General features: G+C 48.5%; 1 protein-coding gene across 1 annotated transcript in view; it reads right to left on the reverse strand.

The window, feature by feature from the left end:
* UBTD2 (ubiquitin domain containing 2) overlaps nt 1–13,154 on the reverse strand; it is a 43,588-nt gene extending 30,434 nt beyond the window's left edge. Inside the window, exon 1 of the mRNA XM_036391912.2 lies at nt 13,082–13,154. Coding sequence (XP_036247805.1) covers nt 13,082–13,151 — 70 coding nt within the window. The 5' untranslated portion in view covers nt 13,152–13,154. The remainder of the gene's footprint in view (nt 1–13,081) is intronic.
* Nucleotides 13,155–13,397: the final 243 nt, after the last annotated feature.

The raw sequence follows: 13,397 nt of genomic DNA on the forward strand, positions 1-13,397 counted from the left end.
CTCCCATATAATGTTCCTCAGGTGCCTGAGGAAAACTGAAAGGTGATTGCTTGGTTTCAAAAAAAGTGAAAGCAAAAGTCACATAAACATTTGTAGGTTTCATCCAAGAAATTGAATTTCTCAGAATGATACTTGGTGCTTTACTCAGCCCTATTTTACAGGGTACTTTTTCATAGTAAAGTTAATATTTCACATTCAATTTTGAAACTCAACTGCTCTCTGTTGTCCTGGGCAGTCCCCCCAGAGCAAACTCCAGCACCCATGCTGGATAAAGCTCAGAATTTAGTGTAGAACACATGAGCAACCTCTTGGCCATAAGGAATTCCTACCCTTCAAGTACACATTTTGTTAAGAAATCCACATTCATCCCTGAGTTAGAGGCAAGTAATAACAGATAAGGACATCAGTGGATTGCTCAGATAATTAGAAAGCAATCTAAGCTAAAATGAAATACGTGCAAGCCTTTGTTGCAACTTGTATAAATACCTGGATGTCTCGTACATCCAGAGGAAAAAAAACCCCAAACCAACCCAATCCTGTGAATGGGAGCACGTGAACAAAGCAGCCTTCAAACTCCATCCTTTCAAGGCCTTTTTATCCCCCTGTGGATGTTCTTGGGTGACAAACAGCCCTGTTAGAGCCTCAAGGATGATTGATGTAACCAGAGAATGCTTTGGGCTGGAAGGAGCCTTGAGGGGCACCCAGTGCCACCCCCCTGCCATGACAAGGACACTGCCACTGTCCCAGGTGCTTCACCCAGCCTGGCCAGGGACCCAGGAGCAGCCACAGCTCCTCTGGGCACCCAGTGAATCCAACCCTGAGCACACAAAATCCTCCAAAGTGAGGAAACGAATCAAGGCCTCCTCCTCCTCCTCCTCCTCTCAGCGCTGCCAAGCACAGGGAGCACCTTGGAGGAGGCACAGGAACCTGCCCTCTTCATTTCAATTGCTGAAATGGAGTGAGATTAAAGCAGCCAGAGCCTTTCCACCTTTAGCAAATTAATCTGATCTCTCTCACAAGTCCCTGAGCACACCAGGCTTTAGCTCTATTAATGGCCTGAGTGGTGCTTGCTCAGTGCTTCCTACGGACACACAGCCCTTGAGGAGCTTCCTTTCAAAGGCAGGGCTCACAGAATTTGATTGAAAATGCGTTTAATTCTCCACAGCTCAGGGCAGGCTCAAAGCTGGCAGCCCAGGGATGGTGCTGGCAACGCTCTCAGTTGTTCCACAGCCAGCAAGAGCTGAAGCAGGGCTCGGCCATGGGCTGTGCTTGTCCTTTCTAAAAAGCTCCTCACCATAATGCTCCAGGAGCTCATTTCTCCTGTGGCATCACTGCAAAGCAAGAGCAGAGCTCTTTGTCAGGACAGATGCGCTTTGCCTACTTTTCCCCGTTATTTAAGGCATAATTGATGTAATAACAGATTAAATAAATGTGTGAAGGTGCTGGGCCCTCAAGTGTCTGCAAGAAAAGTTCTGAGTTCAAGCAGAACTCTCCATTATTACCCAGATCCTCTCTTCACCCCTGCTGCCCTTTCTGCAAGGGAAAATAGTTTCAAATTAAGGATGAGAAGTTTGCTTGGCAATGAGAATGCATTATTAAAAAGAGATTCTTATTTCAGCCATCTGAAAGCAGGAGCCCACCCCTCTCTCCCATGGTTTTGTCAGGGCAGGTGGGATCATTTGGTTTAGGGAAAGGAACTCCTGAAAGTGTTGGAGAAATCAAACCCCAACACCCAAACCTGCTGATTTCACTGCATCCAGGAAAGGATTCCTAAGAATGGCAGCATGCAAGACCATGGCAAACTCACTAATTACTGTGCTCTAATGAGCAAACCATGCCCAGGAAGTGCTGATTCCACAGCTCTGAACAAAGGCATCTCAAGGCCCAGAGCAGCAGAACTGGGGCCACTTTCAGACCTGAGGATGAGCAGGGGAAAAAATGCATTAAAAACTGAGCAGCACCCACACAGCTCCCTGTTATTAGCATCAAAACTGCCTTTAACAAACATTAATCCCTGAAATGTCTTGATAGAAAAATGCTCTGTGAGAAAAAGGGCTCCTAATTTATGAACCTTCAACAGAAACCAGGAAAAGTTGGAAAGTTTCAAAACACAAGGAAAGAAACGGTGCAGATCCCTAAAGCTGAATTGCATGGCAAGAGTCCCCTCAGCTGGGAAAAAATGCCCTGATTAATTCATAATAATCAAAGGAGACGTGTGAAAGAAGGAAGGGTGAGTGCAGGGAGCAGAGAGAAATGCACTTCATCAATGGCAGATGAACTCAGCCTGGAAATTTGGCAGGCAGAGCAATCAGATAGCGACAGAATCCTTGAGCAGGCAAACCTGGAAAGAGTTTCAAGGCAAGATTAGATCAGTTGGTAGAATTTCTAAGGCAGAATATTCTGTTTGACACAGCGCTGAAGCAGAGATACAGAAGCCTTTGCCATCTTGGACTTTGCAGAACTTTAAGCTGAATTGTCACTACTTAATACTTAATAAAATGGATTTTTTAGTTAATAAAATGGATTTTGAACAGGCTCAATTATCGGATCAGCAGCTCAGCATCCCTCTGGACAGAGCTGCCAAGAGATGTTCAAGCAGGACACTGGCAGCAACCAAAACACTTCCTCCCCCACCCCGAAATATCTGCAGTATTTTCCTAACTAATGTGAGCTCAATGCAAATTATTAACTCTTGGTAATAAGATTCCCAGCACAATAAGATAAAATGCTAATGCAGTTCCTTCCCCAGTCCTGCAGCACACCAATCATCAGGAAAAACATGATCAGAGTCATGAAGAATTGCAGTGGCAATCCTAAGATAAAACACTTGATTTGGGATGGATAAAGCAGAAAAAAATAATTTATAAAGGAACCTATTGATTTCCCAAAGCAATATTGTGAAGAAGCTGTGGTAAGCATCAATTTCAATCAGTTTAAATTAAAAATTCTCGGGGAAATTTGCTCCCTGAGAAGTGATCGTGACTGATCCTGGGATGGAGGAAGGCTGGGACTGGGGAGTGTTTGGAGCCCTCCCACTCCTGTCATGTTCAAGATAAAAAAGAGAATTTTGGGTTCCTGTTTAAGTAGTTGATTGTGTTTTCCCCACTGCTGAGCACTCCAGCACTCCAAAACCCAGCAGATTATTTCAATTTTCAAGCTAAAATTTCAATTTTCAAGCTGCCAGAGGAATAATTTAATCAAAAGCCATGACTTCTCCTCCTCAACTTAAACCTAATTCCTACAACACCAATATTTAGGAGAACTGGGAAGGGCACAAAATGACACCAATATTTAGGAGAATTGGCACAAAATGACACCAATATTTAGGAGAATTGGCACAAAACTTCCCAGGGAGGCAGAGCACACAGAGCCCTTGAGATTCACCTCTAACAACAGCTGAGAAGAACCTGTTGGATTTTCTAAAGGTTTGTGTTATTTAGGAGAATGAAAACCCCAAATCCAAGTGTTTTCAGAGGTTTACAGAAAATAATCTCTGTCTACTCTGACTCAATTAGAAAGTCTCCATTCTGAGGCAGAGCTCAAGAACTAAAAGCTTATTTACAACTAAAGGATTTTTCTTCTGGTACTGCCTTGTAACACCAAACCACAACAACCTGACAATGCTGCTGCTCCTTTTCTATTCCCAGCTGCCAGACTAAAATCTTGTATTCCCGGCTCTATTTTGCAGGAGTTTCAGATAAAGCCAAACCCGTGCCTGGAGGATTTTTGGAGCTATTTCAGTGCTGTATTAAAAGGAGAGCCCTGGATACACACAAAGAATGTGATTTGTTGGGCCGCACGAAGGCAGCAAAAAATGGGATTTTGCTGTAACATCCACGTGGGGCCATCCAATCTGTGAGTGACTGGAAGTGTGTGACTTCAGTCAAGCAATAATCATGTGGTTTTCTGTTGAAACTCGAGCTTTTTTGGCACCAGAGCTACTTTTAGATCTGCATAAACAGACAATGGAGATCTGTGGATGTGAAAAACACACAAAAGAGTGAGAACCCATCTCAAATGAGCATTTCAACCTGTCTCAGGATAATATCCAATATTGATCAGCACTTCACAGAAGGTATTTTTGTTCTAAAAGCACTCATATTTATAGCAACCCATGTGCTTTTAACGAACTTATGTGGGCAGAGAGCAAAAAAAAAAAAAAAATCACAAAAAGAAAAATCAAGTCTGCTACGTGTTTCACTGAGCCAAGTCATCAGCATGCAACTCACGAGTGAAATCTAACTCTCAAAAAAAAAAATGAAGTTTAAATAGCTCTGTGACAGCTTTCCTCTCCCTCAGCCCTCCCAGTGCTCCCCTTCAGCTGGGAGCTGTGATTTCCCAGTTTCCAGAGCAGGTTTGGTCATTCCAGACACTGGGAGGATGGAAATGCCAAGGGAAAGGGAGATTTTGGCTCAGCCTCAGCCATGGGGGCACTGGCAAATCTGGGAATGCTGCTCCTTGGAAATGGGAAGCACTGGAGTGCTCAGCTGAACGTGTTTGAGTCTGAAAAACAGAAAAGCTAAAACCTGAGGCATCAGCAGCAGATTCTGTGCTGCTTTAGTGTGTGGGTCTGGGCTTCACATCAGGGCATGCTGAGCTCTGTGCACAGAGCAGGGAGACAAAACAATTCCTGCTCCAGCTGGGCACCAAGGACAAATGACCCAAATCTCAGCCCAGGAGCACAAACCCCGTGGGCTGGAGAGAGAAAAACAAGCAGGGTGGGACTGCAGGGGCTAAAGCTGGAATGGGACAATGAACTGCAAGGTGCAAATGGAGCAGAACTGATCCCAGGGACAGAGCCCGTGCCCGGCCGTGCATTTTGGGGCCATTTTGGTTCATCTTGGGTGCAGCCCTGGCTGGGCTCTGGTGCTGCCCAAGGTGCATCCATGGAGGAGATGCTTTGAATAAATCCCTGCTTTATTCTGTAACTCTGTCTGGTCTCTGCTCCAGCTCAGCCTTCCCAAGGCATCACTGCCACCAAATTTATCCCACCTGGGAATTCATCCAGCCAGGGAAACTGCACCCAACCTTTGGGTGACCATGGTGCTTTCCAAAAAACTTCCCAACTGCTCCTTCCCCTGTCTCCTCACCCTGGGGAGGGGTAACAAGCTGGGAGCAGCCACAGCCATGCCAGGCAGGAATGGGATTTGTACCTGCACCAAAGAAACATCTAAAATCCATTTGCACATTCCAAGATTTGGGTGTCCCTTTCCCACTCGGGGCATGTCCCCTCTGAGGGACAGGGATGCAGGGCAATGGCTCAGGAGCATTTGAAAGCTCAATATTCTGCATTAAAGACACTCTTTTGACATATCCAGCTTCTGTGTGCACCTGAGAGGGAGAAAAACACACCCAGACCCACTCTGAAGGCACAAATCCAGCACGTGTGACACAGGCAGGGCTCGGTGACAGCTTCCCCAGGAAATGCTTTGTGCAGAGGAATTAACAATTTTTCCTTAAATTCTCCAGCCAGCCATTATCCTGTGCTTGCTGATGCTCTGCTGCAGGCTCAGGTGCTCCCAAAAAAAAAAAACCCACCAACAATAAAACAATTGGCAGAGAGGAGAAAATGGCATTTGGCAGCTGCAGGTACCCTGTGCTGTTCTGTAGGTGCTCTTTTACAGAGTCTGTATTTACCCAGCCAGGCAGGAATCACAGGAGATGAGAGCTCTGTGGCAGGGAAATAAAGCACCAAAGTAAATGCCACGGAGAGATTCTTCTGCTGAATCCACAGTGCCCTTCATCACAGCATGGGAGCAGAGCTGCAGCTCCATGACTGGATTTTAAAAATAGCAAGGTAACAAGCTTCCAATCCCAAAGTGCTGTGCTCTGCTTCCGATGCCATTTCAGGCCCTGGGAGTGCTCTCAAAGAGCACACAGCTCCTCTGGGAAAAGGTGAAAAATGCCTCCCTCCAGAATCTGTTGTCTGCACTAAAGAGAATTATTTATAGTTGCTACATTTATTATACATTATTATAAACTGGAAGCTGTTACGAGCTATAAAATGTTTATCATTTCAGGGGATGAAAAGTAATTTATTTCTAGAAAAGTGGTGGTTAATGCTAGACTGAATATATATGTTTTAAGAGTAAACTTTCCCTGTTAAACATGTGCAGCGCTGCCATGCTCTGTGTGACACATTTTCCCATTTTAGCCTCTAATCTTTTCCCCCTGGGCACTACCTGTTCTTGCTGCAAACTACTGAAGCATTTTCCACTCCCATTTGTGAAGTGGCTCTGCTTTCATGGTTGAGAATGTGGGGGAAAAAAAAACCACGTGACAGATCATGCAGAAACTCCCCAAATCCCCTCCCTTCCACCTCATCAGCAGCACAAGGATGTCTTTATACACACACAGATAGACAGGCACACAGAAAATCCTCCAGCACATCTGAGATTCTGCAGGAGCAAAAAAAAAAAATAAAATAAAAATAAAAAATCAGCGCTTCAGAGCTGTGCCCATCTCCTCCCACAAATGGCTTTCAAGCAGGGCTTTGAATTTTCCTTTTTAAATCCTCTTCACTGAGGAGAGGGGGAGATGGGCAGGGAAAAGGACACTGAGAAAAGGCTGGAGGGAGGAGCTGCTAAAACTGCTCTAATCCACAACCCCAGCAGCGTTTCTGCTTTGGGAAGGACGATTTCCAAATGGTTTCCATCAGGCCTGAGAGGTCAAGTGGATGTGGAGCAGCTCCTGCAAATTGATAGCATCCAATAATTGCTCCTGCATTTGTTACCTGCAGAACCTGCAGTGCCCTTGCATTTCCCAGGGCTGGGGAGCCTCAGGATGAGACTGATGGCATTTTAAATATTTAAGGTAGTCTAAGAAAGCCTCATTCAGCATTTGAGACAGTTTTTAATTTACTCCTACAATGGGGACCAGAACAAAACCACCTCCTGCAGTTTGCTGTGCCCCATCTTCTGTCCAGCTCTCACTCACATTAAATCTGAGAGTGCCAGGGCCAGCACAAGGCAGCGAATGTAAAATTCAGGTTCCAGCTGAGCCTTAAATAAAGCACAAGAGAAGCTTTCCCTGCACACAGGTCAAACAGAGCAGTGTCAGCTGACATCCTGTGCTGGAGGTGTTTTCCACACCCAGCGCCACCAGCATTCCTGCTGCTTCGGGATGCAGGAGGCTCTGGATCCATCACCCCTCTGCTATGGAAAACTCAGTCTGAAACACCGAATTACACTGCAGACACGACCCCCACGTGAGGGGAAACTTCTTTGTTTCCTTATAAAAACAAGAAAACCAACCAAATTAAAAAAAAAAAAAATCCCTAACAAAACTGACAAGTTCATTTATTTCCTAAGTAGTTGCACATTTCTGTTCTGTCAACTCTAAACTGCCAGACAACACAGAAGCAGCAGATGAAGCTAACTAAAAACCTCAGAGTGCAAGAAAAGTGTTTTATTCTGCAGTCAGGTACTGATTCCAGCTCTGTTATTCCTCCACAGAACAGCGTAATTTGTTTAAAAATGTATCACACATTTATACACAGTGTCTGCCTAGAAAAGAGGATGAAGATTGTTACACATCACACTCTAAATTACAAGGAGGAGTTATATTCCCTTCTCGATCATGGTCATTTGGTCATTTGCTCATGAATTTCCAGATCTTTATATTCTTTTTTTTTTTTTAAGAGGTAACCAAAGCAATTAAGGCCAACTTGACCCTTCCTTGTACCTGCAAGAAGACTCACAGGAATTTGCAACTTCACCACGAAGCAAATCTGTATTTCAGGCTTCAACTGTATTATAATTTGTGACTCATAAATTATATTATTCAACATTCACATGAAAAATAATAGCTATCACATTACTTGCTGCAATGAGAGTGCATGGCTGCTTTGTAGAGTTTATTCAAACTGGCAACTAATAATATTTTCCATTTATCAAAAGTCTCCAAAGCACAATGACTGTTCAATTTATTGTATTTAACATTCAGTGAAGGAGGATGTTGTCGTTTTCAACACTGCAATCCCAAACAGAGAAATTAAAATAAATCACTTCATCTAGAAGCCAAACAAACAATTACATGGAGGAACCAGCCAAAAAGGAAACCAAACAGCTTTGTTTGCCAGCCCTTATTAACAGCAAAAATAACACTTTATTTGGGTTTCTGAGAGCTCCTTGTTATCACCTGGAAAACAAAACCGAGTCCTGTATTTTACAAAGGAAAGGTGTCACAGCAGCAGTGACAGCCACGAGAGGAACCCTTGGGACTGAATTACCAGGAGCTGGCAGCACCCATTCCCACACCCCAATAACCTCCAGGAGGCTGAGGGTGCCCAGCCCTTGGGAAATACAATTTATTAAAGGCTACTTCCATTCCAAAGCCATGATAAAACCCCTTGTGGAAATCAGAGACTCGTTGAGGCTGGAAAAGACCTTTAGGGTCATCATCAGCCCATCACTGCCACCTCTGAACCACATCCCCAAGTGCTCCATCTACACATCCTTTAAACACACCCAGGCATGGAGCAGGAAGGATTTGGAGCAAATTTCAGTCATGCTAAGCTTTTTTCGTTATTCCATTAAAGAAAACCCTCCAAAATGAAAACAAGCCATACAAAACACCCCCCAGCAGGACCTAACAGCAAAAGCCAGCTCTGATTTCTGACTATTTTTGCCAGCCCTATATTCCAGACCAGCAGGAACTACCTGAAATCCAGAGGTGCCTCTTTCAGGTGGCAGTGAAAAACCATCCCAGCCTGCACCCAACAGCTCCAACCCACTGAAAAATCCCTCTGGGAGACTCTTTGTGTGCTCCAGCACAAAAGGGAGGCACCAAATGCTCTTCAAGCAGTCATGAGCTGCTTGTTTAACCCCCCCGTGCCAGCCAAGCAGAGCCTGGCTGTGTTAGCGCAATTGTGAGCCACAAATCTCACTGCTTAACATGCAAATTCCCCTGGTCAGTCTTGCAGAGAAGCACCATGAAAGCAGTTATTGTGACTTCCAATTAGCCATGTGATACGCAGCCCTGCACAGCACTCAAGGAAAATATTTAAGAAACTGTTGTCCAGTTGCTGAGAGCAGAGGTGGAGCACAATATTTGCCTTTCTCTGAGTTAATGAAGCTCCAGCACTGCATCAAACTCCACGGGAGGAATGGAGGGTTTGAATAATCTCCCATTCTGGCAGCCTTATTTCCACTTGGCCCTGTTCTCATTGCTGGGTGATGGGGGCAGCAGGAAAGAAGACAAATTTCAAACAGAATCAGCATCTTTGCTCCCAAGGAAGGGTGACAAGAACTGCAGCAGGCAGGAGAGCATCGTGTCAAGGAGAGCTCAGCAGCAATCAGACAGCTGCAGCCAAAATCCCTAATCTGGAATGACTCCTGCTTGCAGCCACTGGATTCCCTGCTTTTCCCTCACCCCACACAAGTAACTGTCTCACTGAACTTCACCACGTGCAGCTTCTGAGAGGGGTGAGAGCTGCCACGAGACAGTGAACAGGTTCCTCCTTCTCCTTCTCAAAAAGAAATTGAGGAGCCCCCAGGAAGGACTTGCCCGTGGGGATGGGAGCTGGCACAGCTCTGCTGGTTTTGCTCATCTGAACATACCTGATGGACAGGCACAAGGACAGAGTTTTCCAGCAGTTCATTCCAAGCCCAAAGCAATGCCAGAAGCACAAGTGAAGAGGTCACACAGCCTGGGGAGTGGCTGCAGAACAGTTACTCCTCCCCTGCTCTCACCATCCTGCAGGAACTCGGGCACCTTAGGCAGGGCACAGCTCCTGAAACCCTTAGGGCTGTTAGGTGGGAGACAGCTGAGCTAAAGGGATGAACTGGGCACAACCTGTGTCTATAACCCAATTCATGATGTCCTTTAATGACTCCCCAGTAAATCCACCCAGGACACCCACCACAGTTTGGTGCTGCTGGGCTACAACACACCCAGCATCGAGGCAGGAACTTTTCCTGTCTATGCCAATGTCCTGGTGAAATGAGAACTTGCTAAAAAGAGCAGTGCTAATGAAACAGCTGGTACCAATCTGCAAAGCCCATTTCATTTCCAGCCCGATGGGCAGAGCAGCATCTGTTAAATTCTTGGTGAGGAGCAGCCTCCTCCTGCTCCGGTCACTGCAAACAGAGCTGTGCAATAAGCTGGGCTTTTGATTAGCTCCATCTCACACATGCAGGCACACCTGAGGATCCACACCAGCTCTCCTGACACACACACAGGCATCCTGACCTTGAAAAATGCCCACAGTAAGAGACAAAAGCAGCACACGTGGCCAGGACATGCCGTCAGCTCTGCCAAGCTGCACACGAGCAACGGGAAGTGCTGGCCATGGACAAAAACACTGAGGAGAATACAGGGATGTGACAAATCCTCCTCTCAACTCCAATAACACAATTGAGCACGATTTTGCCACTCCCCACTGCCCTGGAATAAATTGAAACTGGGATGAATCAGACTCGAGAGCTGGCTCTGCTCTCACCCAGCATCGCACACAGCCACTGCTGGCTGAGCAAGCTCTCGGGCGCTCACAATTCTCCAGGAAACTTTTCCATTCTGGGGAAAAGACAAAGCCTCTCCAAAACAAGCCCATCACTGGCAAGTTAGAATCATCATGTTCCAAAACACCTTCCCAGGATTTCGAAACGTTCTGGCCCCGCTCACCGACAGTGATCCGAGAGGGAATGCAGCGGGTGAGGTCACAACCCCGGAGCTGGAGGAAACGAGCCTCACTTGGGGAACAGGAAAAAGTCATCTCTCTGCACAGGTCTCAGCTCCAAACCGTGTTCACTTCTGCTTCAGCTGGTTCACTGGCTGATGCCTCCAGACAGAAGCTCCCTCGAGAGAGCAAGCCGGGTTTGAGGCTTGCTAAGGGCACGTTGGCAGAATTGGTAAAGCTCGGAATCAGCGCGGGCTGGACTTTGGCACCTGGGGAGTCACATTTAGGGGAGATACTCAGAGCTTCCCCCAGCTTAACCTACCCCCCCTTTCCTCCTTGTGGAGAGGCAGGAACAGATCTGTAGCATTACAAAACAGGCTATTGCACACTGGAGCTGATTGTTTAAGACAGTCCTAAGAAGCTCATAATTCAAGTGAAATTTCAGCGCTTCTCACTTCGGCGAGACAACCTTAAGGAACATTACCCTGAGAGCATGAATCAACACGAGCCAGCTGACACGAATTTCACATCTCTTACATCTTGAAAGCCCAGCTGCTGTTGTAATGCAGCAGGCACAATGGGTTATTTAACCCCAGAGCAGCAGAGTGCCATGCCCTGGGAGCACCAGGCAGGGACACAGAGAGCCTGGATGGAGCCTGCCCACCTCACACGCTGCTCTGGGGCGTGGAATCTGTTCTACAATATCACCCAAAACCCGATCGTGTTCTCCTCCTATCTCATTCATTCGATATCACAGGTGAGATAAGAGCAAGGAAATTAAACCCAGCCTATTTCTGTGACATGATCTCACCTCATAATACCAAAGCACATCTCAGGACAAGCACCAGTGGAGCATTTAATGCTATTTTTTGGTCAAGATTTCGGGGTATGAGATGATTCCTGCTGTTCTTTTCCTTTGACTGGTCCATTCTGCTCAGCACACCTGCAGGGTTTTACTGCCTGGTAAATCTGCTTAGTACAGATGCATTTTAGGTAACCCACTCCTTCCCTTTTTACTAACAGAGTAAGGAAGACTCACAATACTCAAAGCTATAAAATTCCTTTCAATGACACTAATGTGATTAAATCCACAGGAGGTTGTGGAGCCTCCCTCTCTGCAGACATTCCAAACCCACCTGGATGTGTCCCTGTGTCACCTGCTCTGGATGGCCCTGCCTCAGTAGGGAGGCTGGACTGGATGATCTCCAGAGGTCTCTCCCCAACTACAGGAGTCCTCAACCCCAATTATTCTGGGATTCTGTGAAATCCCACACAGCCCTCAGCAGCTGGAATTCTGGTGTTTCCATGAACTCTGTATCTGGCATGAACCAGCAGATGGTTGGTTCAGATACAACTCCAAGTGCTGCATATTTTTACATTATGGAATGACAGCAAAGCCACTGATGGAAAGAACACCCATCAGCTGGGACATCCGAAATAAAAACCAGACTGATAAATAACATTCTGTAAAACACAGGTAAAACACAGACCTAGATCAGCAATTCTCCTCCTGAAATCTGTGGACCCTGCATGTGTGAGGACTACCTATAAGTCAAGTGTCCTGTTGGCAGGCTGACTTTAAATGACTATAAAACACACACAGCTCGGCTGGAGAACATCAGGGGTCCACAAACCTGAGAGGGTTGAAAAAGCAATCATTCAGGCATTTAGCTGGAGAGGAACCCGCCGGTGAAAGGCTGCTGACACTGCAGCAGCGTTTGCACGCTGGCTTTGCTCCCCAGGTCGAGCTGCGCTCGCAGGGACCACGCTGCTCCATCCATCCGTCCGTCCATCCATCCATCCATCCATCCATCCATCCATCCATCCGTGCAGCATCTCCAGCCGCCGCCGACCGCTCCGGTCCCACGGGCGGCTAAGGCTGGAGCCAGGCACCTCTCCCGGCTGCAAAATAAACCCGGGCCCCGCAGCAGCGCCAGGATCTCAGCGAGCCGAGGAATCATTGCCCGCACACCGCAAGGAGCGGAGGAAAACAAACTTCGGGAGCCCCGGGCAGGCCCTTTCCCCAGCCGGGCTTTATTTCAGCAGGGGCCGCGTCCCCGAGCCCTCCGGCACTGCCCGGCGAGACAGCCCCGACACCGCTCCCGGTACGGCCCGGCCACGGAGCCGCGGCGGAGCTCCCGCACAGCCCCCGGTGGACACAGCCCGGTACAGCCCCGGTGCGGCCCCGGTGGGCACAGCCCGGGCCATCCCCCGGTACAGCCCCGCACGCCGGGGCCGCGGAGCGGGGCGGGGGCTGCGCCCTGGGGCAGCGCCCGCCGAGCGCCGCCGGCCCCGCCGCCCCGGCAAACTTCGGGCGAACGAGGCAGAGAAGCCGGGGGATGGCCCGGGGCACGATCCGGGCCGGCGGCCGGACGCGGCTCCCCCGCCCGCCGCAGGCCCCGGCCCGCAGCGCCCGCCCCGGGGTCCCCCCGCGGGCCCCCCGGCCCGGCCCGCAGCGCTCACCTCCGGTGCCGTCCGAGTTCTCGTTGAGGCTGCCCGAGGAGTCGTGGTGGGAGCCCACACACCCGCCCATGGGGCCCGCAGACCCGCGCCGAGCCGCCCCCCGCCCCCCTCCCCTGCACCGAGCTCCGCCGCCGGCCGGGCAGGCGCGATGGCTCCGGAGCCGCCTCCCCGCTCCGCAACGCCGCCCCCGGGGCGCGGCCTGCGCCCGGCCCTGGCACCGCCCCGGGACCGCCCCGGCACCGCACCGGGACTGGGACTGGGACCGGGACTGGGACTGGCACTGGGACCGGGACTGGCACCGGCACCGCCCCGGACC

This window comes from Molothrus ater, chromosome 15 (genome assembly GCF_012460135.2).
Source record: "Molothrus ater isolate BHLD 08-10-18 breed brown headed cowbird chromosome 15, BPBGC_Mater_1.1, whole genome shotgun sequence".
Classification (NCBI taxonomy): domain Eukaryota; kingdom Metazoa; phylum Chordata; class Aves; order Passeriformes; family Icteridae; genus Molothrus; species Molothrus ater.